This window comes from Telopea speciosissima, chromosome 1 (genome assembly GCF_018873765.1).
Source record: "Telopea speciosissima isolate NSW1024214 ecotype Mountain lineage chromosome 1, Tspe_v1, whole genome shotgun sequence".
NCBI lineage: Eukaryota > Viridiplantae > Streptophyta > Magnoliopsida > Proteales > Proteaceae > Telopea > Telopea speciosissima.
This window is the reverse complement of record NC_057916.1, coordinates 83,108,160-83,134,759: the sequence shown is the minus strand read 5'-3', so window position 1 is coordinate 83,134,759 and position 26,600 is coordinate 83,108,160. Positions and strand designations below refer to the sequence as shown.

General features: G+C 39.4%; 2 protein-coding genes across 6 annotated transcripts; both read right to left on the bottom strand.

The window, feature by feature from the left end:
• Positions 1–6,098: 6,098 nt before the first annotated feature.
• On the bottom strand, positions 6,099–8,877 carry LOC122643336 (G-type lectin S-receptor-like serine/threonine-protein kinase SD2-2). The gene has a single exon (XM_043836973.1). It carries the CDS (start codon positions 8,823–8,825, stop codon positions 6,162–6,164), a length of 2,664 nt encoding a protein of 887 aa, XP_043692908.1. The 5' UTR covers positions 8,826–8,877; the 3' UTR covers positions 6,099–6,161.
• Positions 8,878–12,093: 3,216 nt separating this feature from the next.
• On the bottom strand, positions 12,094–25,734 carry LOC122669378 (probable E3 ubiquitin-protein ligase RHB1A). Of its 5 annotated transcripts, XM_043866142.1 has the most exons (6): positions 24,427–24,603; positions 23,481–23,485; positions 14,223–14,350; positions 13,181–13,613; positions 12,904–13,013; positions 12,094–12,591 (listed from the first exon to the last, which is right to left on the bottom strand). In XM_043866142.1, the coding sequence occupies exons 3-6, from the start codon at positions 14,286–14,288 to the stop codon at positions 12,568–12,570; spliced, it is 633 nt and encodes a 210-aa protein (XP_043722077.1). In that variant the 5' UTR covers positions 14,289–14,350; positions 23,481–23,485; positions 24,427–24,603; the 3' UTR covers positions 12,094–12,567. The 5 variants fall into 5 exon arrangements, with proteins under 5 accessions (XP_043722077.1, XP_043722090.1, XP_043722100.1 ...); XM_043866155.1 differs by lacking the exons at positions 23,481–23,485; positions 24,427–24,603 and adding an exon at positions 25,561–25,734 and having other exon boundaries at positions 14,223–14,347; XM_043866165.1 differs by lacking the exons at positions 23,481–23,485; positions 24,427–24,603 and adding an exon at positions 25,581–25,734 and having other exon boundaries at positions 14,223–14,349.
• Positions 25,735–26,600: the final 866 nt, after the last annotated feature.

Sequence of the window (26,600 nt, the reverse complement as noted above, 5' to 3'; positions counted from 1 at the left end):
TCGTAAGGACTCAAGGGATGATCGAATTGATTATTTTCGACTTTTAATCAAGACCATATGAGATATTTCTAGTGTCTCGATTGCTTCAAAGACTATAAGTAAAAAGAAATCATACTGGATGAAGAAAAAGAAAAAGAAGAACTATGAATCCATGTTAATGAAAAACAATGGTAACAAAACACGGGTTGTTACAATTGGTATTGATATACAATGTCTTCTAAAACACGAGCCAAAAGACATACTGTTGGAAAGTAAAAGATTACACTAAGTAAATGAAAAAAAAAAAAAAAAACAGAGGGTTTTTGTCAAATGCCAATTTGTACGGATGCACCCTTACAACTTTACAATTTCCACTTGCCCTTTACTTTCAAAACATTGTAACATTTTAGTCCATTAGTCCGGTATGTTAGAAGTTACTTTCAGGAAATCTAATGACAAAAATATCCTTGTGACAAAAATGCATTAAAATTAAAGAGTAAAGTGACTAATTGCCCTCATCTTTCTCAAATCGTTAAAAATTTAAAATCGAAAATCCTCCAAATTGAAATAACTGCTGGATCAACCATGGAAGTGAGGAACCAAATTCCAAACCAATCACAAGTAGTCGGTGAAGAAATCAAGATTTTTATTTTCAAAAACTGAAACCGTTCTGTAAATTTAGGGTAAGTGCCTTATGGCTGTTTGTAGAAGCACGGGATGCACTAATGGAGATGAAGACGATTAGTTATCCAAAATCCACAAACCCCATCTATAAGTATCTATCTACAAAGCATCAGAGAGCTATACACAATTGGTCTGATTGAGAACTGAGATTAAATTCTGAGATTTTTTTGGTTCAATAGGTAGAAAGAATACGAAGATGGAATCCCACCAAAACCTAGATCATGCTGTCAGCTAACATGCACATGGTTAAACACAACAATTACAAGCATAAGACGCCAAAATCAATTTCATCCAGTGTGACTGATACAATGCGCGACCCTCTCCATAAACAAGATGCACAAATTTTAGACAAAAGAGAGCGTTGAAAGGGAACAACAGTTTTAACATTAAAAATCAAAAGGAAAATACTCCATTCAGTACCTGTTTTAGAGTAGTGTTTCAAGCAGATTGTTTCTTTGATTAATCCTCATCTGTTTATCCCCTATAAAGTAACTCTCGATCCCAGTTTGAATCCAATCTGGGCTTCTCTGTTCTGTGAATTGCAGATTGGTTCATATCTCAGCGGTACTCTGTTTTCTGGTGTTATATCAGAACTCTTGATTTTTAAATTAATTGGGATTCATTCGGTAGATTCCCCTGAATTTTTGGGCGTATTCTGTTACAAGTAGTAATGCCCAAATATAGGGTTTGGCCATCTCAACTTTTAGGAAGAAATCGAGTGGAAGAAGAAGACAAAACGAAGGAGGAGGAGATTCCCATCCGTCACGACCATCACTTTACTCTGCGAACCCCTCCTCCACAGTGGCCGCCCAACCTTCATCCCCAGCAGCCTTCTTCCCTGAAAATTGTTTAGGGATGATTTTCAGTTTCAAATCTTAAACGGGTTGGGGAAGATGAGGGCATTTTGGTCACTTTATTCTTTAATTTTAGTGAGTTATGAGGAAGGCATTTTGGTCACTCTATTCTTTAATTTTGATGAGTTTTTATCATAAGGGCATTTTGGTCATTAGATTCCTTAAAACTAAACTCTAATGTCCCGGACTAACGGACTGGACTAAAGTGTTACAATGTTTTGAAAGTAGGGGAGCACGTGGAAATTGTAAAGTTGTAAAGGTGCATTTGTATAAATGGATATTTTGAGTAGCGATGTAAACGGATTGGATTCGGCTCGGATATTGCTATATCCGCATCTGCATCCGATTAGCTTTTGGACAGATTCGGATAGTGCTAAACGGATACGGATCGAATATTTTATCCGTTTACATGTATATATAACATTTCAAATAGCTATAGCCTATTCGTATCCGCATCCGTTTAGCTTTCGGACGGATTCGGATAGTGTTAAGCAGATACGGACATGGATACGGAATGAGCATTTTCAGGGGGGCATTTGTAAAAAAACCAAAATAAGGTGTAAACATTTGACTATTTCATCTCTATCAAGACCATAGTTAGTAAAAACGGGAACGGCAAAAAAACGGAGTATTACGATACGGGTTTTAAACAATAAAAACGTACTAATGAAAGGTCAAATAAAACAATAAAAAAAAAACAGAGAATGGTTAAAAGGGGAAAACGGATGGTACGGGCTTTAAACGTTTATATTTCAAAAAAATGAAACCATAAAAACGGCACTATTCTCATATAAATTGAGGAATTTTTGTTGAAAGACATGCTTCTAATTTCGGTATCCATGCATTGATTTTGAGTTGAATGTGATGTCATGAAAAATATAGCATTTCGAGACATCTTTACGTTGGTAAAAGAATCAGCCCGATCCGAGTTTGGGAGAGAGAGATATGGTCTTTTAAGTCCAAGGTCTTAAAAAACACCAAAAAAATGAAACATGTTTTAAACGTGTGCTTGCCATTTTTTCTCGTATATTTGGACAACATTTAAAACGGTAAAAAACGGGAACACGTTTAAAACAGAGTTCGCGTTTTTGCTAACAATGATCAAGACGGCTTGACCATGAGAAACCATTTCTCAGTCGGCTCACCCACTCTAATGTTTCACGGTCACTTAAGCAAATAAACAAAGCAGAGCAACCTCAAAGAAAAGGTTATGAAGGTCTCTGGAACAATCTGAACTTGGCTGTTATCACTATTTTTGCCGTATCCATTCTGACAGCTTAAGACACTAAAGTTTTAGCATTTCTACGTATTCAAAATAGGAAGAAACATTGAAACACATAAACTGAAACTTCATTAATAATTCGAAAGCAATAGTAACAAAAATAATAGGCCAACAAGAAAGTGAGAAATCGTAACAAAACTCACCTGATTTGAGAGCAAGAGATTCGTTGGGGATACACACATTTGTTCCCTTTTTATCGATCTCGCTCTGCATTCACAAGGATTTCTTCCGCGAAAGCAATAGAGATGGACAACAAGTGATACCCGAATCTATTAACAGCCAGCTTGAAGCATGCTAAACCCCTCTCGTCCTTCAATTTTGGTCCATGTAGCGAACAATTCTTGTAGGGTGAGAATCGTAGAGACAAGCGCATGGAGGTAGAGAGAACGGGGAGAGAGATAAACTGATAAAGCACCACTGGAGAGGAGAAAGCAGAGGGATGTGAAGCATCATCGTTGATGCAATTAGATCTCCATAGTTGATTCCGGCGATATCACGGTCAGGTCTTGTGCCATTGTCCTAAATTGTGATCGTAGTTAGTAAAAACGCGTTAAAAACGGCAAACGACGAGCATTCTCGTGTTAAACGTGTTTAAATCGCGTTCCTGTTTGTTTGGCGTTATTTAAAACCTTTGGACTAGTTGAAGTACAATGGCTTACTTAACTTATCATATCTCTCTTTTTCTCTCTCATGAATTCTGATCGATCTGATTCTTTCACTGACATAAAGATGACTCGAAGGGCTACATTTCTCATTATATCACCTTCAATTCAAGGTCAATGCACGGACCTGAAATTGAACTACAAACTGATGCACCTACTAAAAATGGTTTCTAAAGCAATGACTCCCAACTCCAACTAAGCATGCATCACTCCATGAGTGTGTTGGTTGTGTTGACAACAATGAATAACACCATAACCAAGCTACTTTGCTCAACTTTGAACAGGTGTACAAATTGAGAATTGATATTAAACGATATATTTTAGATGATATTAGATGACATGTCTTGCAACTTACAATCAGGGTTGTGGAATATTTATATGGATTAATTTTGGATATTACATTTGTTTTGAGAAGCATGTATTTCAAATAAAAATTCATCAATTTATATAATGTAAACTATAAGTGTTTGAGTTGGAGATAAGATCCGAAGTATCCTTGGTAGTGCTTGATCTATTATCACATGTAACGGCATAGTTGGACCCTGATATCTTGGTTGTTGGAGATAAGGATGAATCGGATGGATTCTTATCGTTTACATATAAGAATAGCACCATTTTTTTGAAATATAAACATTTAAAACGTATACCATCTGTTTTCTGTTTTTTACTATTTTCTGTTGCTTTTTCACCGTCTCTTTGCAATTTTTTAGCAATTAAAACGCATACCATCTATTTCCTTTTTTTTGTTTTTCCCGATTTTGCTAACTATGATTCTAATTCGCAGGAGAGAAGAGTAAAAAAAGTAAATGGGAAGAAAGAGGAGGGACATTTCTGTTTTGGGTATTTATGCAGTAACCATCTTTTTTTTGGGTTGCGACAATAACCATCTTTATTGTGGCTAGTTTAGTAATCTAATCATGTTGGTAGTTACTTTCGTAAAAGGAAACTTAATTGTGGACAATCTAGTAATTTTCCCAAAAAAAAATCCTATAGACCGTCCAACTTTTTTGGTGAATGAATATAGAGATTTAATTTTAGAACCTAACTCGATCAAAAAAAATTTCTGTATTGGCATACATTCGTTCATGTATGCCTATATACTAGTGTGCACTCTTTTACAACCTGAATTTTCAATGCTTTGTTTTACCACATGATAAACTTTATTGATGCTAAAACTTGCATGTAAGCAGAGGTACAGTTGTCAATTTCCAGCCTGAGCCAAGCCAAAACCTTTATCGATTTGGTTTTGAATTTAGGTTTTACGAAATGAGTTCAGTTCCTCTTGGCATACCAACAGGTAAATGTACATGTCAGAGCCAACCACCTGTCCTATTTTAGCCATGTACAAGGGGAGGAGGGGTATTTATAGAAACAAAATTAAAATTTGATTAGCTCTCACATGTACGTTCACTTGTTGGTACGTGCAGACGATCCATTCTCCTACGAAATTGGTAGTTATCAAAGCTAAATATAACACAACAAAACCAATGTAAAAACCTAGACCAAAAACGATAAAACCCAGCATTTTTAGTAGTTTTTAAATGCATATATATGTAAAATCGAAACTAAACCAGTATTACCCCGATAAAGACCCGATAAGAGATAAGAGCTTGTTACGTTAATCGATAGAAAACCAAACCAATTGGACCAAAACTGACTTTTGGCTTAACAGTTTGGTTTTGATTTGATCTATTACCAACTTAAAACCAGTTCAACCTGACTGAAACCAAACCAAACCAACCGTTTGACACCCCTAAGTGGGTCTGGGTCCACAATATTCGAACCTCATCTGACAGATGGGTGTGTACAAAAGGTTCCTACCACAGGTGTATAGGAACTAGGAAGAAGGAACTGGATTCCTCTTATTTGGAATTTGCTTGTGTGTGTGTGTAGTGTCCCATTGGGAATGTGCTAAAACAAGAGAGAAAAGAGCATCTGCGTATGATTTGAGTATAGGGTGAGTGAGCTAGCAGCTGAGGGCAGCTGAGGAACAAGAGGAGGTGAGATCCTTACAAGGTTCAAAGTAACCGGAACCGGCAATGGATTCCAATTCATCTAGAATCAGGAATCGACCTGATCAGTCGGGAATCAGTCAAGAGTCGACCTAAACCCCAGAAACTCTTTATGGATAGACCATTCGGACCTGCAGGAAGAGGGATCTAAGCTTGGCTGATTCCAAACAATTATCTCATCTCCACCTCATGGATTATGTTTACTGATTCCAAAACCTAGTTTTTCTCAAAGTAATTAACATAAGGTGTTACTAACGTTGAAGGATTTGGGCCTAAATTGTGTTTAAAATTTCCAATAAACGGATTCCTTGGCTACCTAGGATGGTCAACAAGATTTTGCAGACCCTGAAGCTCTCAAACAAATGGAGAAATGTCACAGTAACTAAATTAGCAATCATGATGTCTATTTTCTATGTCAAAATGTAGAACTTCGATGGAGAAAACAGCTTTTGCTGAGATGAGAGAGGAATGAACTAAAAAGGTGGGACAGATGAGGCAAGTTTGAGGTTTGAGTAGGAGATGCTGTAGTTAGAGTTTCCCCGCTACCACCAAAATGAAGATCTTGGTCAGCTGAAAATAAAGAAGCTGACATGCTTTGGGGGAAGAGTAAGACAAGCTCACCAGAGAACAGAGGGAAGATAAGAGCAGCAGCGTTTTGATTATGCTGGCAATTAAGGCCGGACTCTTGTCAATCAGAATTAACACCAGCACCACTTGATGGCTTCAGCCCAGAAACACCAACTCCAGGAAAAGAATCTCCAGAGATCAGTGCCTGCAACAGCTGCGGTGGCGGTGGAACCGTGACTTCCACCGTTCCCTCTAGCATCTTCACCACCAGACTCATTGTGGGCCTTGCAACCTCTTCATCCTGAATACACCATACAGCCACAAGTGCCAACCGCTCTACCTCTACAGGGTCGTAACCCCCTGCAAGCCGCTCATCCACCACACCAGCCACATTACCCTCAATTATCTGCCTTGCAGCCCAAGGGGGGAAGAACCATTTCTCTTCCATCACCCCCTCTCTGCCCGCCGATAGTGGTTTCTCCACATTGCGTCGCCCACCTACGATCTCCAGCAATGTCATCCCATAACTGTAAACATCAGCTTTGGCGGTGATGGCAACCCCTGAAATCCACTCCGGCGCCACATAACCTCGCGTTCCTCTCATTGTTGTCAAAACCCTACTGAAATCCCTGCCTATGAGCTTTGCTAAACCAAAATCCGAAACCTTGGCCGAAAAATCAGTGTCCAGAAGAATGTTCTCTGGCTTGATGTCGCAATGTATGATGCAATCCCTGCATTCCTCATGCAAGTATGCAATACCCTTGGCCGTCCCAACTGCCACCCTGAATCTCACATCCCAACTCAAACTCTGCCCATCTCGCCGCAGAAACGCACTCAACGGCCCATTCTGCATATAATCATAAACCAAGAGTCTGTGAGAGTTCTCTGAGCAGAAGCCTCTCAGGCGCACAAGATTAACATGTTGGATGTTCCCGATTGTGCAGACCTCCGCTCGAAATTCTTTCTCACCCCCACCTGGGCGTTCAAGCCGTTTCACAGCAATAGGAGGGGAATCTGGTAGTTCTCCTTTGAAAACAGTCCCAAAGCCACCATGCCCGAGCTTCTCTGAGAATCCTCGAGTAGCTGCGGAAAGCTCCTTGTAAGAGAACACTTTCAAGTTCGTCACCGGAATAACAGCCTCTTTCTCCTTTTTCCGATTTCTCTTCTTCCGCAGCATAAATATCCCTAAAACTGCCATTCCCGCGATCGCCACCAACCCACAAATACCGCCAATCAGAGCCACCGTCATCAATTTACTCTTCTTCTTCGTCGATCCTTGTCTCCCAACCCTGATATAAAGAACCTCTTCCCCTGTGCTACCAGATGTCAGATTCCGGAGGTTCAGCATGTTCCCATGAATATTCTCACACAGACCGGTTTCTGCGTTGTGGGTTATACCAATGCACGAACAGTTCTTCAAGCATGAGGACTCGCAGAAACTCCGGCTTCCGCTTCCGGATAACGACACACCAGTGGCAGCATCAAAACCAACGGTTCCAACCTCTTCAAATGCATCACTTTCATTGCACAGGTAGTCGTCCTTGTGACGGCAACCTCCGGAAAAATCCCCGGAGTTCCACGCGCGTCGGTCGCTAGGTGTGAATCCAGCAAGGCATTCGCACGGCCTCTGAGTACGGCTGCTGCAAAACCCTAAGTTCCCACACAATCCATAAACACTGCACCAATTCTCAGGCCGACACCAGAACATATTCCAACTTTCCATCTGAGTCGACCAGGTGAACTGCTTCAGCTGACCAGAGGAATCAATAAAGAATCGAGTTAGCGGTGGCCGTGAACTGTTGTCCTGAGAGATAACGGTGTACATGAAAGATGCTGCGGCAGTGAAAGGATGGAAGAAATGGAAGGAGTAGATGTACCGCACAGTCATCTCAGGGACGTTAGCGAAGGAATTGCCGGTCCATTTACCGGTAGACCAGTAGGTCTTGCTGCCATTGAAGAGGAGTTCGAACTCGCCATACTGTGGAGGTTTTAGACGGAGAGAGTAATTACCAGGGGACGGATCAGACTCACTTCTCCAGCACTCAACAGAGGTACGGCTAGTAATGTTCATACCTGGCAGCCATGTGTCGGTCGGAAAGTCGAAGCTTTGCCAGACCATCGTCCCTTTGCGCGACAAAAGGACAAGGTTTCCAGTTTCTAGGAGCTGCGCACTCACTGCTTCTTCTGCATTTTCCGTCCGCCAGACATTACGATCGCCGGAATCCGTTATCACGAGCTTGCCGTCTTCGGTAAATCGCATTACTGAGGAGGTGAAGTTTTTGACAGGAGATTTTCGGTTTGCCACCCAAACGTAGGTTCGAATGGGTATGGAAGCGTACCAGATGCCGACGTACCAATTGGATTCGCCATCCGTGCTGAAAAAACCGAGCTCGAAAGTGCGGTTCTCACTCCAAATCGTCGAATTTCCCGCAAGGATAACAGATCCTAACTCCAATTTCTGGCTTCTCCTTGAGATGACAGAGGTTTGAGCAAAGCTGGTTTGTGAATTAGGTTTGTTTTGGTTTTCCCTAGAGATACTCGAACCCGCTTCAATCCGTCCTTTTCTGCAACCATCCAAGATTTTCAAGCCGCAAGGGAGCTTGAGCTCTCGATCGGCGGGTTTCTCTATTACGATTCCATCAGTCAGAAGTTCTCTTGGAAAAAATCTTGTACTGTTGTCCAGTTCGACCCTGGAGCTTGAGCCAAACTCAATTTCCGCTAAAATACAAATAAAAGCAGCAGAAAACATCAAGAGATGAACTTTTGCCCGCGTTATTTGATCCATCGTTTCACGTTTTCAGATCGAAGGAGACCATTTGTTCTTGCAGATCGGCATGAAAGATTCAAGCAAAAAAACTAAACAGGGAGGAGGATAACAGCGAATTAGAGAAGAGAACCCACCAACGATGGAACAACAAAGAAAAGAGAGATTCGAAAGAAAAAGAGAATAGATTTTGGCAGATATTCGTTTCTCACTTCAAAGGCTGCCGTTCACTGTATAAAAATTACCTAAAATCAAAAGGTTTTGGGAAGAGAGAGAAAGAACAATGGCCACTGAACCAGTGAACCTTTTGCCACTGTACCATATTTTTTTTTTTGATAAAGTTTTTGCCACTGTACTTGAGGTCATAAAATTTGTCTCCAAGGGCTTTTAAGAAACGTTAATAACTTATGTGATGATATGACCACAATACCCTTAAACATAAGCTGAGAATCCTTCTGCTTCTGTATAGAAGAACATAAGGAGTATAATAAGGTTTTACTGCACGGTATCAGTCACCTACAAAATCGATATGACGCAGATACGATATTGGCACGGATTGATTATATTGAATATATTTAGCCTTGATTTTTCTTAAAAATGGTTTTTATGATTGTTTTACCTTTTGTTTGTGTCATTTCACTCATATGATATCAATACGGTATTGGGATCAATGACTAGCAAAATCGATATATACCTCACGTATCAGGCGATGCAATACCGATACCTCAAACCATGATCTTAAGACCATGGTTTTTAGTTAAAAATATTGGTATCTGTATTGGTTTCAAACAATACTAATATCAATACCAATATGTATCGATTTAATTAAAGATTAAAATTTGATGAAAACAAATTTGCATTTGCATTTGCTGATCCATTTCGATGTTGTATCAGTATTATAAGCTCCGATAATGTTTCTTTTTTTCTCTTTTGGCACGTTTAACCTCATCAGTCAATTTATAAAGTCATTGAAGACAAAAAGAAAAGGATACAACTTCGAGGAGATCCTCTGAAAATTAAGGAGGTCTTCCATAAATCAAAAGAAAGGTTGTATCCAATGCACATGGCTTCCGCGTTTAGCAAGGTACCAATAATTCGATATTGTATTGGTAGTACTAATCGATATGTATCGGTATAGCTGGTTACCTAATATTGATACAAATATCGATACTTAATCGATAAGAAAGTAATGTATCAGTCCTCATCCAATTGGCTAGTATCAATCGATTTGTATCAATATCGATATCAACATTGATTGGATCGATAATGATCCCGATTCTATGATTTAAGTACAACATTGTTTAAGATAGCCGGGGGGGATAACTAAGATAAATAACTACTAATGCACGGTATCAGAATAGGTATCATTCAACTCAGAAACTGATATGGTATCAGATTGGTATTGGCACGGGTCGGTTATATTGGGCAAATTTGTTCTTGATTCTCCTTTTAAATTGAGTTTTTTTACCATTTGATCCCCTATCCATACCGTATCTCTGATAGAGTATTAATATGGTAACAAGATTGGTCCTTTGCAAAACAAATACGTCGATCGGATACCGATACCGATACCGATACCGCAAGCCATGAAAGCAATAATACTAATCATTATGATGGGAATCATTGTCGACGAGAAATAGTGAATACTGGCTAGTAACATGGGCTTCGATCTGATTAGACATCACTTTTGGACTTTTCAAAGTTGCATTCTCCCTAATTTAATCACACATGTCTAAATGTATGTGTGAGAGTGGGACAGAGTTTTAAATTGAGTTTGGTAACTTCGGTATGAGAGATTATCTTAAATTCTTACGGCAGCAGAGCTTTTGTTTGGGCTGTTTGGTGACTGGTGTCTGTCTGGTCCCCACTCTTAGTCACCAAACAAAGATTTTCAACTTTTTTTTTTTATTGACCTTTGAACTTGAAGCACATCCTTTGGAAGAAGACTCCTCTTTTGGGCAGATACAGACATAAGTGGGAATGGACTATGGAGTGAAAGTGATAATTCCATTAAAATATATATTGGAGTCCGATGCTCCTGGCCTTATAAAAATCAACTATATCCTTACTCCTTCCATTAAAATATATATTGGGAGAGAGATTTTAATTATATATATTAAGGATAAGAGAGATTATTAATTAGTATCTTATATTCCAAGTCAAGGCACATGGGAGTAGGCGGAATGATCAGCTCACCCCCTTAAATGGGCAGTCGATGTGTCTGGGCGCAACTTCTACACACAGAACTTCTCCTCAAGGTTCAAAATCGCCACATATAATTATGAATTAAGACACCTGAAAAACACAAAAAAGAGGAAAACCATAATCACAATAAAAATCTCCCAAAGCCAATAAATGATCTAAATCCCCATGTCTATGGCAAAACAAAGATGGCAAACCTTGGGATCCGATTGGATTAGGACAACTGCTACATTTCCATAATTAATTCCATCCAACTATAGTTAAGAGTACCTCCAAATAGTAACAATATAACCGACTCTATTTCTATTAAAACTTCCTTGAGCCGCTGGGAAGGTACACTAGTATCACTGTACAATCATGAGACACACCTTGTTGATATGCTCCTCTACGCTGTTTGCTTGGAAAACCCTCTCCCATAATTATTTAAGAGAAAAAGTTCTCTGTCCAGGAGTGTGACCTATGCCAACACTCCCATGAGTCTATCTCTCTCCTCCTCATTTGAAAAGACACTTTTACCCCCTGATTTTGTGGAGGAAAGAGATAGACACATGAGAGTACTGGCATAAGCCACACTTCCGTACAGAAAACTACTTCCCATTATTTAAAAAAGAAAAGAGGGGAAAATCCCCACGACGCCAACTTAAATCAGGATCTGCACACAGGCACCTCTCCCAATCACACCCAGATTACTGTAGCAACCCCTCCTGGAATGTCTTAAATTCCCCCACTCTATTTACAGGTTTCCAGTAATAAACCCCCCCTCCTCAACACCCGAAACTGCACACGGGCATCAAAGGGAACCCTCCATAAGAAAATTAAGAAAATATTTGAATATTTTAGTTCACACTTTTAATTAAAGTTTAAATTAACTATACAATATTGATTATAAAAGTTTGCATCCTCATTTTAATAAATCTCATTTCCCTTTTTCCTTGCAATCAGAAGAGCTGAGAGAAATTCAATCAATAGTTTGGTTTAAAAATGCAGCTGATATTATAAACCTTTCACTTGCACATATTGGGAAAATTTTATCATTCCATACTACCATATACTGCACCAGAGGGAGAGAGAATCATACACAATGTACAACTCCTGCAAATAACAACCAACCATGTTCATCTGTATCTGAAAATTGAAGGATAAGCTGTACAGAAAAGAAAGAAGATGAACTCCCGGACTAGAAAACAATATAAAAATGCAGAATTTACCACTTTCTACAGGGAAAAAAATAGAAAGAAAATAAGGGGAGACGCATCTAGTTTGGCATGCAGCTTCAATCATTCTTCTGCTTCTGAACTGCTAACTGCATCTGAGCACTAACAATCAAGGTTTGATAAAATGGAGAAGGCACTGGGAGAAACAGATTATTTTGATGTCTTGCACGTTGATCTCCATCTTTTGCAACTCCAATGTGTGACCCACAAAAATACTTTGGAAATTTCAAAAACGCAAGACCTTCAAAACAACATGACAACTACAGTTGAATCTGACTCTGATGATGACTAATCAAGTAATCCCATGTCTCCAAACCCCTTCTAGCAAGTCTAAGATTGCTACTTGTTCATGAATGGTTGAATACCATTTCCTGTAACCATAAAAAGAAGAGGAGCTTGTTCATAAATGCATAGCTTTCAGAAATTCAAATAGTGTAGAGATAGAATGCAAGAAACACGAAATGGAGGTTGCCCTTAATCAGAAGGTTGAGTTTGTACAAGAGAAATGCTGATTGGAAAAGAAAGGGAACACTTGTTTGTTGGGAACTATTCAATTGATGAGCAAGTATGCGGTTAGCAACCGAACGAATAGCCAAAGCAAACGAATAATTTAACTCATCATTTTAAAGAGGAACATGTTGTCATCTAAACACTGCAAGAACAAAATTCTACCCAAAGCTGACCTGATCGCATACAGGGCAGGTGTCACTTCTTTCCATCCATTCAAGAATGCAGGCAAGGTGAAAATGATGTTCACATTTCGTGATAATTCTTGGGTTCTCCTCATCATACTCTGCAGGGAAGAAACATCTAAAGGTTTATGGCAGTCTTTCTAGTTCAACTACAACAAGAGAATCAGAAAGTTATCCATTGAAGTAAAAAAACGGTTGATATGATTATCCCTCATGTGATCATGATGGAATTGGTAAAAACATGCCAAAAGTAAGATACAGTCGTTACCTTCAAGACAGGTGGGGCAAACATCCTCCTCCTCAACTGCTAAAACAATAGGTTCATTCAACTTTGAACGTTCAACTTCAGACTCCTTTGCAGAGTCAAGTGCAGAATTTTTCTCTATCTTGCAGCCTGATTCTTTCAGACTTTCACACATAGCTGATGTTTCAAAACCCCTGCCACTGATTGTTTCTGCAACGGCCTCGGTATCTGTTGTCTGCGGCACATTGTCAATCTTGTCAGCACTACTTCCTTGAATGACTGGTGGAGTTTGTGGACGCCCTAAATCCATATCATATGGTAGGGGTGCAGGTGGTGCTCGGTAAGTGTCAGGTGTTGATGTTTCCAGATTTGTATGGACGAGGAGCCCAGAAGAGAGTGTAGAGGCTGCACCATGGTGTGCTGATAAGGGCTCACGCTCCTCTGATGTTCGTGGGCACTGCAGACAGGGGATCAAATTGAAAAAGAATATCTAAAGGCAAATACAATCTTACGAAATGCCTTTCTTTTGTAAGACAAAACAGTGATTACTTTTCTACAGAGTCGAGTGGCTATAGCAACATATACAAGCTTTGCAGGACCAGGAAAATCCATTAAAAATCAATCAAATATATCCAAAGAGATCCAGAATTTATGAGGGGAAATCTGAAGCCTGAGAACTCAGGCCACCTTAAGAACGAAAAATGTACATATATGACTAATCCAACCAAAGAGATCGTAAATTTCTGAGATAATTTATTCCCAAACAAAATTTTAGCTAGTCCACATGGAAAAAAAATCATCTGGTAGTTCTAGCCTCTGGACTTCGAAATTTTAAATGTAGCCATTCAGTGGTGCATCTTGAACCAACATCCAAATAAATGTCTAGATTTTGTGTTTAAAAGCTCTGTTCTTGCTTCCCAGACTCAAGATGGACCCTTTACTGCATAAAAACCAACATCTGGAATCCTAATATCCAGAGACCTATTCCCTAAAGCCATAGAAAATTAGCACAATCTAAAGGAAATAATTCAAAATAAATCTGATTTAGAGGGCAGCAATAACTAACATAGTAATATACTGGTGTTGCATTAAGTTGAGATCTTCTGGAAGAACAGCAGCAGCAACCTCCCATTTCCTTCAATTATCTCCAATATCCAGCAGAAACTTTTGGCAGTTGGTACATTATTTTCCCTTCTCTACCCAAAAATGAAAAAAATAAATACCATTAGAGGAAAGAGAAATAATCCCTCAACTTAATGCACAATACATACCCCACTCCCAAAAAAAAAATGAATGCAGACAATTAGAAATTACCAAACAATAATACAATATTAAGAACACAAACTTTAGAAGCATGAATAATTGAGCTCAGGACAAACAAAAATAATTATCTAAGTATAACAAGAATAAATGTAGAAGACATACATTAAATGCAAGCACTACAAATGCATGGAGAAACTTTTGTAAACGTATATAGGTAGCCACACTAATTCCCTGTGACCTCTCTTGTCTGACCAAGAAAGAACTAGGGAGCAAAGGCATGCGGACTATGTTGTTGTTATTGCTGAGTTGTTGTTTAGGTTGTTGTGTTCCTTACTTTTTATTTTTATTATTTAAATTTTGCCTTCGCACAGATCCATGTAGCCGACCCCAATTAGTTGGGATAACGCTTAGTTGTTGTTGTTGTATAATTTCTGCCTATCCTAAAAAGAATGAAGGAAACATCAATAACCAAACTGGTGATATTGTCAAATAACCAAGAGCTAGTGAAACTGATAATAGCATAGAAAGTAGATTAAAAAATGTGAAACAATTCAATAACCAGTTCCCAGGCATTTCTACATCTGCAATCAAGAAACTTTCCAGTTAACCATGTAATGTAGTTCTAGGTTGGTAGGAGACCAACTAGAAGCCCATAACCAGGATCTGTTCTTGAATGGGTAATTCAGGTAGGTCAAAAGCAAGTATTTTGGTTAAATTAGGTTTAGGGTTTGTTGGGAGTTAGGGTTTGATGGTAGGGTTAGGTCAAGTTGATGTAGGGGAGGCTATCAGTGAAGGTCTTGAAGTTTTAATGGTTGGAAGTGAGTTGGAATAGAATTGCAGCAATTTAGGGTATAGTTTTTCGGGTTTTTAAAAAGGGAATAATGGAGGAATCTTGGGTTTAGGATGGGAAATTAGGGCAAGGGTTTGGATCGAGTTCTCCTTGGGGTGAGAGGGAAATTCGATCCAAATATGGGGGTATTTTGATGGCTAGTTTGGTCTGGGCAGAATTTGGGTTATGGGAATGATGTTCAAAGATGGAGGGGATGTTAGGATTTTGTGGTTTAAAGGATTAGAAAAAGAAATGTTAGGGCTGGGATGAATCCAACTCACTGTTATTGCAGAATTCCCTTGGCAAAAGCTTGTTTGATTGAGAAACTTGAATAAAATTGAATCTTTAACTAGAAATTAAAGGAGATCTTCAAAGAATTTGTTGGATTGTATGGGCCAGAATAACGTGGGGGGTATTCTGGACTTTTTACTATGTTTTATCTTATGTACAGCCATGTAGGCTCTATTAAGGGCAATTTTGATATCTTTATTATAAATAAGGCTTGGGGTCTATCTAAGATCATTCAAGCATTATTCCCCAAATCAGTTTTGTTAACATGGCATCAAAGCCAAAACTTTCTATGATCCAGCCCCCTACAGTTGCTGTCCAGCCTTCTATGGCTACTACCCATCCTCCTATGGCTGCTGTCCAGCCTTCTATAGCTGCTGCCCAGCCTCCTATGGCTGCTGCCCAGCCTCCTTTGACTGTTGCCCCTTCACCCGAAGGGAATCCTTTATAGGGGGAAACCAAGGAAACTAGTGGTGGTGATGTTCCTATTCAGGGGGAGCTGACTCTAGTACAGAGAACCATTAGTAAATTTCAGAAGATCATTGACAACTCCAACATTCTCACTTATACAAAGAGATGTTCCAGCAAAGGGCAGCTTCAGTCCACTCTAACACCAATACCTATCCAGTTGCCAACACAGGATCCAGATCCTCCTACTGGTAAGCCTTCCTCTTCCGACCTACCTATTGCTCATCGCAAAGGTACTAGGACTTGCACTCTGCATCCCATTTCTCGTTTTGTTTCTTACAGTTCTCTTTCTCCTTCTTTTTGTGCATTTGTATCTTCTCTTTCTTCTGCTTCCATTCCTAAAAATTGGAAGGAAGCTTCTATAGATGGACAGTGGAAGACAGCAATGTTGGAAGAAATGAGAGCATTTAACAAAAATAATACGTGGGATCTCGTGGCTCTTCCTCCAGGGAAAAAACCAGTGGGATGTAAATGGGTGTTTGTGGTCAAACAAAAGGCAGATGGAACAGTGGATCGGTACAAGGCACGTTTGGTTGCAAAGGGCTTCACTCAGACATATGGAGTTGACTACCACGAGACTTTCCCACCAATAGCAAAACTCAACACTGTAAGGGTATTGCTATCTTGTGCTGTGAACCTTGGATGGGATTTTCAGCAGTTGGATGTGAAGAATGCCTTCGTCCATGGAGAACTAGAGGAAGAGGTATATATGGACATTCCTCTAGTTTTTCAGGTGATGCTACCAAAAGCAAGGTGTGTAAATTGAAGCGTGCTCTCTATGGATTGAAGCAGTCACCTAGAGCTTGGTTCGGTAGATTTCACAAGGCTATGGTTCCAGTGGGATACAAGCAAAGCAATGTTGATCATACCTTGTTCATCAAACGAGTTGGTGATAAGGTAACTATCCTCATAGTCTATGGTGATGATATTGTAGTGACTGGCAATGATGGTGATGAGATCTACAAATTGAAGCTCTTCCTTGGCCGTGAGTTTGAAATAAAGGATTTGGGAACTCATAAATATTTTCTAGGGATAAAGGTTGCTCGATCTTCAAAGGGCATCTTTCTTTCTCAAAGAAAATATATCCTAGATCTATTGTCTGAGACTGGAATGTTAGGATATCATCCGTCACATACTCCCATGAAAGCTACTACAAGACTTAGGGAGAAAGAGGGTGAACCTGTTGACAAAGGCCGTTATCAGAGATTAGTGGGCAAGTTGATCTATCTCTCTCAAACACGACCAGACATTGCCATTGCCGTGAGCTTGGTAAGCCAATTTATGCATGATCCTTATTCCTCTCACATGGAAGCAGTTCTTCGCATCTTGCGATATTTGAAGTCTGCTCCAAGAAAAGGGATCCTTTAATCTCCCAGTGGTCATCTAAAAGTTAAAGCTTATACTGATGCCGATTAGGCTGGCTCTACTGACCGAAAATCCATTTATGGATATTGTTCCTTTGTGGGTGGCAACCTTGTCATGTGGCGTAGCAAGAAGCAGAATGTTGTGGCAAGGTCCAGTGCTGAAGCAGAGTTCTATGCCATGGCACAAGGAATTTATGAACTTTTGTGGCTTAGAGGATTGTTGCAGGATATTGGTGTTGCTGTCCATCTTCCCATGATGCTATACTATGATAATAAAGCAACCATTAGCATCGCTCATAACCCTGTCCAGCATGATCGTACTAAGCATGTGGAGGTTGACTGACATTTCATCAAGGAGAAGCTCGAAGCTGGACTCATCTATGTCCCATTTGTGAAGTCTGTTGACCCGTTAGCCAATGTGTTCACTAAGGGACTGAGTGGCAAAGTGTTTCATCCTATTTTAGTCAAGTTGGGCATGCATGACATATATGCACCAACTTAAGGGGGAGTTTTGATTGTATGGGCCAGAATACCAGGTGGTATTCTGGACTTTTTACTATGTTTTATCTTATGTACAGCCATGTCGGCTCTATTAAGGGCAATTTTGCCCATGTAATTTTGATCTCTTTATTATAAATAAAGGCATGGGGTCTATCTAAGATCAGTCAAGCATTATTCCCCAAATCAGTTTTGTTAACAGAATTTGAAGGAGATCTTCATAAGAACCACCTAGGCTTCACACCGCAAGATGTTGATTGGATCAAACACCAATCCACCAGACTTGATCAAACACAAGACGATCTCCACTGGAGAAGAAACAAGTAGCAGCAGCAGCTTCAAGAGTTGATTTTCTTAAGCATTTAATGGGGGGAAAGAAGAGACCCACGGATGGCTTTTATTAAAGCCTAAAGCAAAATTCCTAATCAGACTAGGAGACTAAGAAGCCCCTAGCCGACTCTATTACAAAACACAGCCTCTCTTAAATTTGTGGAGATGTGTAAACCCAACTTATAATTAAAACAAGGGAAAAGGAACGTCCGGTCGTATGTTGTGGCATGTACTTGCGCCTAGACACAGCCGGATGCGAAATGACAACCCCGCACCCATGGAAAGGTAGGGGTGTGTCGGTCATTTCGCACTCGGCTGTGTCTGGGCTCAGGTACATGCCACAGCACACGACCGGCTGGCATTCGTTCTCCCTTGAAACAAATAAAAGAAAGGTGACTCAAGTCACTTAAATTAAACCACTAGTTTCAAACCAGTTTTGGACCGGTTCAATCTAAAACATGAAAATAAACATAGTATAAAAGCTAATCCCGTATGCAACCTAATTACCCATACTTTAGGTCCATAAAAGTGACCTATTACATTGAAAAGCCATGGGACCAAAGGCCCAACATGCATATAACCCAACCCTAGACTTATTTCTAATCAAAGAAGCCCAGTTTGGTGATAAATCTGCATCTCCATGTTGAGGGGATATGGACATGAATATCATAATCTGACAAGAAATAATTTTATGGGCAAGAGATTACTGTTTGGTCGCATAGCCCCTGCACCAGTGTGGGGCCAATGGGAGCGTGCACAGGGGCATATACATGTATGTGATTTTTTATTTCACAGAGGGCAATGCAGTAATTTTGTGTGCTACAATGTCCGAGCGCAGGGGCCACACAACCAGGCAGCGTTCTTTTTCACTAATTTTATAATAAATATCATATTGATTGTACGGTTACTTCAAACATGTTATCTTTGCAACAGAATATTCTACAAAGAGATAGAACTCACTCCTAGAGTATGACGGATGTCAATTTATGGGGGTAACTGAAGTAACAAAGATAAAGTAAAATGGTAGAAATACCACTCAGAAAAAAGGGCACCAAAATATAATTAGGATATGTAGGAATATCCACCAACTACAAGCCTGATCCTGTCACCGTGTCACTAACAATCCTATGAAATCCTTGAGCAGTTACTCATCTGCAAGCAATTATTTGTGGACAGCTTCCCCATGAAGATATCTCATGTGCCAGCTAGAATTGTGTTTGTAAAAGCTATTCAATTTTATTATTTTTTTATTCACACTTTTAGGTGTTGCTAATTTGATGTTTCGTTTGTCCTCCATTTCTTCTACACAAACCTAAATAAGCAACAAATGCAAACCTTGCAAGGAGTGAGGAACAATAGACATTCTAAATAGATGATGAAAACAAATAAAATAAAAATAGTGGAAAATTTCTATCACTCCCCTATACTCAAAAGTTCCTTTTCTGGTTCCCCCAAAAAAGTAAACTTTCACCTCTCTTTCTCCCCTGCTAATTTCAAATCCCTAAATTACCCCTGCTACCCTCCCCTCCCACAGCTCCCTCCAATGACTGCCCACTCACAGAATCTCTCTATAGCATCTTCTCCACCCTCCAGCCCCCCACCACCTCTCTCCGGTATCTCCCCCACCCTCCAACCGCCGCACCACGCCCTTCGCAAGTCCCAACAACTACAGCTGCCATTGAAAGCGAGCAAAAGGACGGTGACTCCCTCTTCCTCTCCCTGCACTATTTCTCACCCATGCTTGTATTCCAAAATGGTGTTTTTCTCAAAGCCACGTTTACCTTCTCCAAACCTTTCTTCCCCGCCCTCAAGTTGATGAGATAAAAAAACAGAGCTCGATAGTGGAGGCGATATTGCCCCGAGGTCACTGCATCAGGTGGCTGTAAAGTCTTGAATTTTGAAGTGGGAAGCTTTCTTTTCTGGCCACTTCTCCATTGTTGAAAGCAATTTCAATTGTGAGTTGGAGCCCATCATTCTCTATGAATTTTCCTTCCAACTCATGTGGGTTGGAAGAAAAATCTGATTATAGAGGCGCTAGAAGCGTATGCCCTCTCAGTGATGCTCAAAAATCCAGGGAAAAGTCTTAAACAAAGGAAATCTGATAACCTTACCCATTATATGGCCTCTTTTACTTCTATGGAAAAGCTTTAGGGTTTGCCAGACAAGGAACCAAACCTCAAGCGACCAATGAAAGTTTTAAGGGAAACCAGTCTCCATTTTTCGTTCCCCTTTGCCCTTCAGCTTTACATTCAGATATGGTCTATTCCCAATTGCCGCAGTTAGTGTTTTTTGTTAGAGAAGGTAGGAAAACATAGTTTGACAGCAATGGGAAAGAGGATTGAGAGAGAGAATGATATAATGGGGAATTCAAAGCATATTATGTTGCTCTTTGATTCATAGATTCTGTGTGAAACCCCAGATTTCAGAAACCCTGAATCTCAACCTTATGGGTGAAATAGTAATTTATCCCCAGGGATATAGTGGTAATTATGCCCAGATAATTAATTTGGATTTATTAATTCAGCCATTATATGTCATTTAATACAAAAGTAATGTTTTATAAAAGAATAGGTGCATATGTATATACATGTAGTTGTAGCTTGCTGGATAGAAGTTGTTTTGCTTGTGGGAGGTACAAGGTTCAAATTCATTATGTATCAACTTAGGTAGAATTTTATTTCTTTTGGAATTATTACCGAAATTGAAGGAAATACAAATTTAGAGAGGGGAGGAAGAGAGTTCAGCCACGTTTTAGGGTGGGGGCTGTTATGGGCCCCCACCTTATCAACCCAGATATGAGCAAGAAAAAAAAAAGGAAGTATAACTGTATAAGGCTTGGTACTTGGATTTTGTTGCATGCTTTACTATGAGTGACATGCCATGTATGTATCATAAATTCAGAGTTATATGAATGTGATGAAATATCATGACAGCATGTGTTAGAATCTCATTAAGAATACAAAGAAAGAATTGGACACAAGGTTCCAAATCCAGAAATTTAGAATTCAGAACTAGAACCCGGACTGCACCCCTTTCCAGCAGGGGGTTAGGTGCTAGATGAAGACACCATAACAGAATTGAGGATAAGACCTCCCACAGGGGAGCACACTGTCCACCAAAACCAGAACTAGAACCAGAATGAGGGTAAGGATGTGAATCCCCTTAGTCCTCCAGAACAAGATCAAGACCTCCCAAGTGGGAGTTTGCTTGCCCCAAACCGGTCCAGTCAGCCGAGGTAAAAGAGAAATGACTCCTGATGGTGGTCAGCCATGTAATGCAAGAAATGGCAGGCGTCAGATCAACGGTCGTGTTCCTCACCTTTACTAGATGTGCACATGTAGTAAAACCAAAAAGACTTGCATTATTGTACTTAGTTTTGACCATAGTTCATGCATTGTTTATATGTGTAATTTGTGCCTATTAATGCATGTATTATCTATACTTTGTCTCATTGAGCTGTCAAGCTCACCCCCTTTATTATAAAATGATTTTCAGACACAGATGATGGAATATGTTAGTGCACAGATTGCACAAGTGACCAGGAGCAGTAGGAAGCCGATTATGATGCTTAATAGACTTTTAGATTTGAATAATAGATATTAGAATATGTTATTAATTGAATTTGGATTTAATGGTTGGATATTGTTTGATTTCTTTTATGTTAGCTCTTAGGTTTGTTCGATGAACATATAATGTTTATTTAGATTCGCCACCAGATATGGATGAAGTCACATATTTACTATGAATTTGATGATACGTTGTCTGGCAATCTTCCGCGTAGTTAGAAAGGAGGCATGCTTGTATGCTATTGAAATTTTTAAAAAAAAAAAAAAAAAGCCAACTTTTAGACACATGCTAAGTTAGGAAACCAATCGTAAGAACATCGCCCGTGAGGGTTGTACTCTTAACCTTATCCTGGGTTTGGGTCGTTACAGTCTGTGGCATCATATTCCTCTAATACCCTTTTTTTTTTTCTATTCGTTCTCACATCTCTACGTTATAACTAATCTGTATTGTAAACTGAGGCTGGATGAAAGGTTGGGCACTTGGGTTCTACAGCATTTGCGTACAGATATGTATGATTTTGCAAATAATATATGCTCTTGATCATGAGCAGTTCGATGATTTGGAACACCATGCACTTGATTCCATTGTAATTTGTAGGGATCAACAATTCAATCATTCATGGTCCTTGCACCCAGAGAAAGAGTAGGGGAGGGAGGGGGAGAGAGAGAGAGAGAGAAAGACCATGGAGTGGTGCTGGTCGGAGGACGGTGCTGCAATCACTGTCCTTTTGTTTGCTTAACATGGCAGCTGCAGCTCTAATGGTTGACAAGGGTTGTTGGGAGTTACAAAGAGGGAGTGGGGTGGGGGTAGCAAAGGGATGGCTCACAATAGAGGGGAAGGCAGGGGTGAGAAGTTGTGGGGTGTTGGAGGGTGGGGGAGATGCCGGAGAGAGAGGCTGTGAGAGTGGGCTGTTATTGGAGGGGGCTATGGGAGGGGAGGGGAGGGGAGGAGTAATTTAGGGATTTACAATTAACAAGGAAAAAAGAGAAGTGAAAGTTCAACTTTTTGGGGGAACCAAAAATCAACTTTGAGTAGGGGAGTTTGAGTTAATATAGGGTAAGTATAGGGGAATGGTAAAAAATTTTCCTAAAAATAACAGTAGCAATTAATAAATATACTGGACCTTCAGCTTCCATATATACATTTATGCATATGAAAATTCGTTTCAACTCCAACACTAAGTGCTTTCCTTACCACGAACCATAGTTCGAAAACTCATTTCATTTTGGCGTTTCAGTCAGACCTTCAACGAAATATCAAAATTTCGGCAACATTTTATTGAAATTTCGGCAAAATTTTGCCGAAACAGTGCACTTTTCCCCATGACTTTTGCTTGGCCATTTCGGAAGGGGGGTAAACAACCAAAACGAGTGAAATACCGAAATTTCGACGAAACAGTGCATTTTTTAGGCCAAAATGAGCGAAATACCGAAACAAAATGACCGAAACTTTGGATATTTCGGTTGAAACACTGCCAGTCTCATATTTCATATAGAATTTCGTTTCGGTGCCTTCGAAACTACCAAAATTTTGGCGAGTTTTTGAACTATTCCACAAACTGTGTGCCATCTTGGGTAAGGATATCCAGGGTCACCATTCAATTAAACAATACACATAGGAAACTCAATGACTAGTCATCAATAGTAGCACAGCAAATGCAAGCCAGGAAGAGCTTAGAACCAACCTAGTACTCATTAGTTTTCTTTCTGCCTAGGACTCCTGAACTCTACACAATATGGACGGTTTATTTTGACTACTGCATCACCAACTCCACCAGTATACCATTGTTTTTGCATGGGGGAGTGGGAGAACATAATTGCATCACTATTGTTGAGACAAGAATTAATGATAACACACTGAAAGAAAACATACACACACAAAGATAATTAAAACTTAAAATCAGCTAGTAAAAGATTGGATGCAAGGCTATAGACAGCTTTCCTATAGGCTTGAGTTTGAACCCGTATTCACAGCAAAAGACAAGTGCAAGGGATTCCACAGAACCAGAGCCAGGAAAACATTTTAAAAGATCTTTGAATCCAATATAATAAACAAATCACTACTGATGATCCTTGTATGGTTCCTCCATAACCATTGAACTCCATTACAGGTTATGATGTTCTTGCACATCACAAGAAATGCCACTACTTCAATTCAAGTCCATGAACTTGTGCGAAGAATATCCATCACTGTCCAAGGTTTTCTTCCCTAGAATGTGTCATTCAGCAATGTTAACTTTAAATACCTCATTCTTGTGGCAGATTAAATCGAATGTTCAAAACTTGAAGCTAACTCAATAAATTTATTTAAAGAAGAGAAATATAAAAAGGAAAGAAAAAGGCAAATTCAATATATTTGTTATTTGCAAACTTCAAAAAGGAACCTAGTGATGACAAGTCATTAGAAAAGGCTCAAAAAAAATTGAAACAATCAAACAATTTCAGGAAACAAAGAGTGATAATCGACATTAACCATACTTAGAATCCTTGTGATTAGACAAATAAGTATAACACCCCCTCCCAAAAAAAAAAAACAATTTCTTGAGTTCCTAAAACCTTCAGCACATAATGTTTCAGGATAAATTTGACATTAACAATATTTTGAAAATGGATACAGCATCAAGCCATACACATAAGCAAGAGCAAATCAAAGATGAAGTACCTTTTTTGTCCTCCGTATAGATTCCACCACTTAGATATTTTCTTCTTAGTACCTTCACCCGTTACCCACTATTCCACTAATCAATCACTTCACTTTTAGGGTGACTCTACCATGTGCTGTCATTTGGGAAAATCCTTCTACTTTCTAGCCTCAGTGGTAACAAACAAAATCTGCAGAGACTTGATCCAAACAATCGGCAATTAAGTTATTAACTTAATAAGGAAAACATTAAGATGCGAATGATATAAAACAGAATATGGAAGCTACTGTGTTAAAAAATATATGTAAGCTACCAAGAGAATTGTCCAATTCACACAGGAAAAACTTTGAAAACTGCCTTAGCTATTAACACTTTTCAGGAAGAAAAAGACTAAAATATATTTTCTCTTTTTCCTTTTTTTTTTTTGTGTAATAAGAAAAACACTCAACTAGCCGTCAAAAACCTTGAAACAGTTGCGGCGCCCAATTATTTATCCCTTTAAACTATGAAGTTGAATTTTTCTTGACTAATTCATTGATAACCAAACCAGAAGCAGCCAAAACATCGAAGTATCCAACTACTACAGGGTATGGAAACACCATAAAGACCAGAACCAGAAACGAGGCAAGTTCCTCTAAATTAAAGAAAAAATACTTGAATAACAAAATAGATCAATCAGAACAAAGTCCCTAGCAAAATATGAGAATCAATAAAAGCAGCACATGGATTTTATTTACCCTAGAAAAATAAAAAACATGCCAATTCAGATAGATGAACGAGAACCTAATCAAACTACGACTCAGAAAGCATGCACAGGCTAATCAAATCCAAACCTAACCTATTCAAACTGAAGAGCAATAACAGCTATCCAGTTTGTTTGATTAAGGGAAGAAGAAGAGGGGGACAATTTAAATCCCCCAAAAAAGAATTCAGTGACTCTTCCGGCTATTTCAGCTTTGAATGAATTCACCGGACAAGCACCGAACCTAAGCAGAGCATCGAAAAAGGAAGGTAACGGCAACGAGGCAAAAGCAAAAGCAATAACAAAAGAAAACAGTAATTGATGAAGGCGAACAGTACTTCGATAGAAAAGCCAGAGCGCAGAATTTTTATCAGTAACCGAAAATCGAGCAGAAGAAGATAACTGCCGCCTCACTTCTCAATCACCGAAGAAATCGAATTGGCGAAGTTGGTTTTGATTCTTCTCTTATCAAAATTCGGCTCTCATTAGTAGAGAAAGGCAGAGGCTTTTTCCCTCTGCTTCCCTTCTTCCTCTCTCGAGGAGGAAGACTTCATTGAAAGAGTGGGGACTTCACAATAAAAATAGTGACAAATTTGAGGGGCTAAAAATAAAAAAGAGAATCTTTCGTGCCAGAATTGGATTTGGGCCCTTTATACGCTTCTTCAACCACCATCATAGACGTGGACATGTACATGGACACTCGAGCAGGGTAGTCCTACGGTAAGGTTGTCAATCAATCGGTTCGGTTTGATTTGATTTGATTTTAATTAGGTTGAATCAGTTTCATTTATTACTGGGCCAATCTGGAATCAAATTGTTAAAAAAAATCGATATCAATTTGTTTTCATATCGTGTTGTGTTATCAGTTTGTGATTAGACTACTATTGGGACCAATCCTGATTCTCTTAGATCTGACTCGAACTGATTCCATATGAAAAAACCCTAGATACTTGAAATATCTCAATTGCCAGGCAAATAAATGAGAAAATTCGGATTCTTTTGTATTTTCAGTTTCTTATCGTGTTACGATAGGTCCAGTCTCGGTTTTTTATCAGGTTCGATCCACTTTCAGTTTCGATAGATGCATTCTACTAGTCCATTTGGGTGTGGTTGCTACCAGTTCCATAAATTCCAATCCAAAACCTAATTGACAAGGGTTCACTGCAATCCAGATTGAACCGGTCAATTTTGATCTATTTGACATGTTTTAGACTGACTTTTGACACCCTTAGAATGTATTATGATTGGGAAAAAGATACTCACGCGAATAGTGTGGAGTTGCTTCTCCATGACCTCTAACATCCTCACAATGTGGATCTCAAACTAACACTTTCTTTCTCATTCTTAAGGGAAGTAGTTTTTTGTACGGGAGTGTGGCCTACGCCAGCACTCCCATGTGTCTCTCTCCTCCTTAAAACAAGGGGGCAGAGGTATCTTTTCACATGGGGATGAGA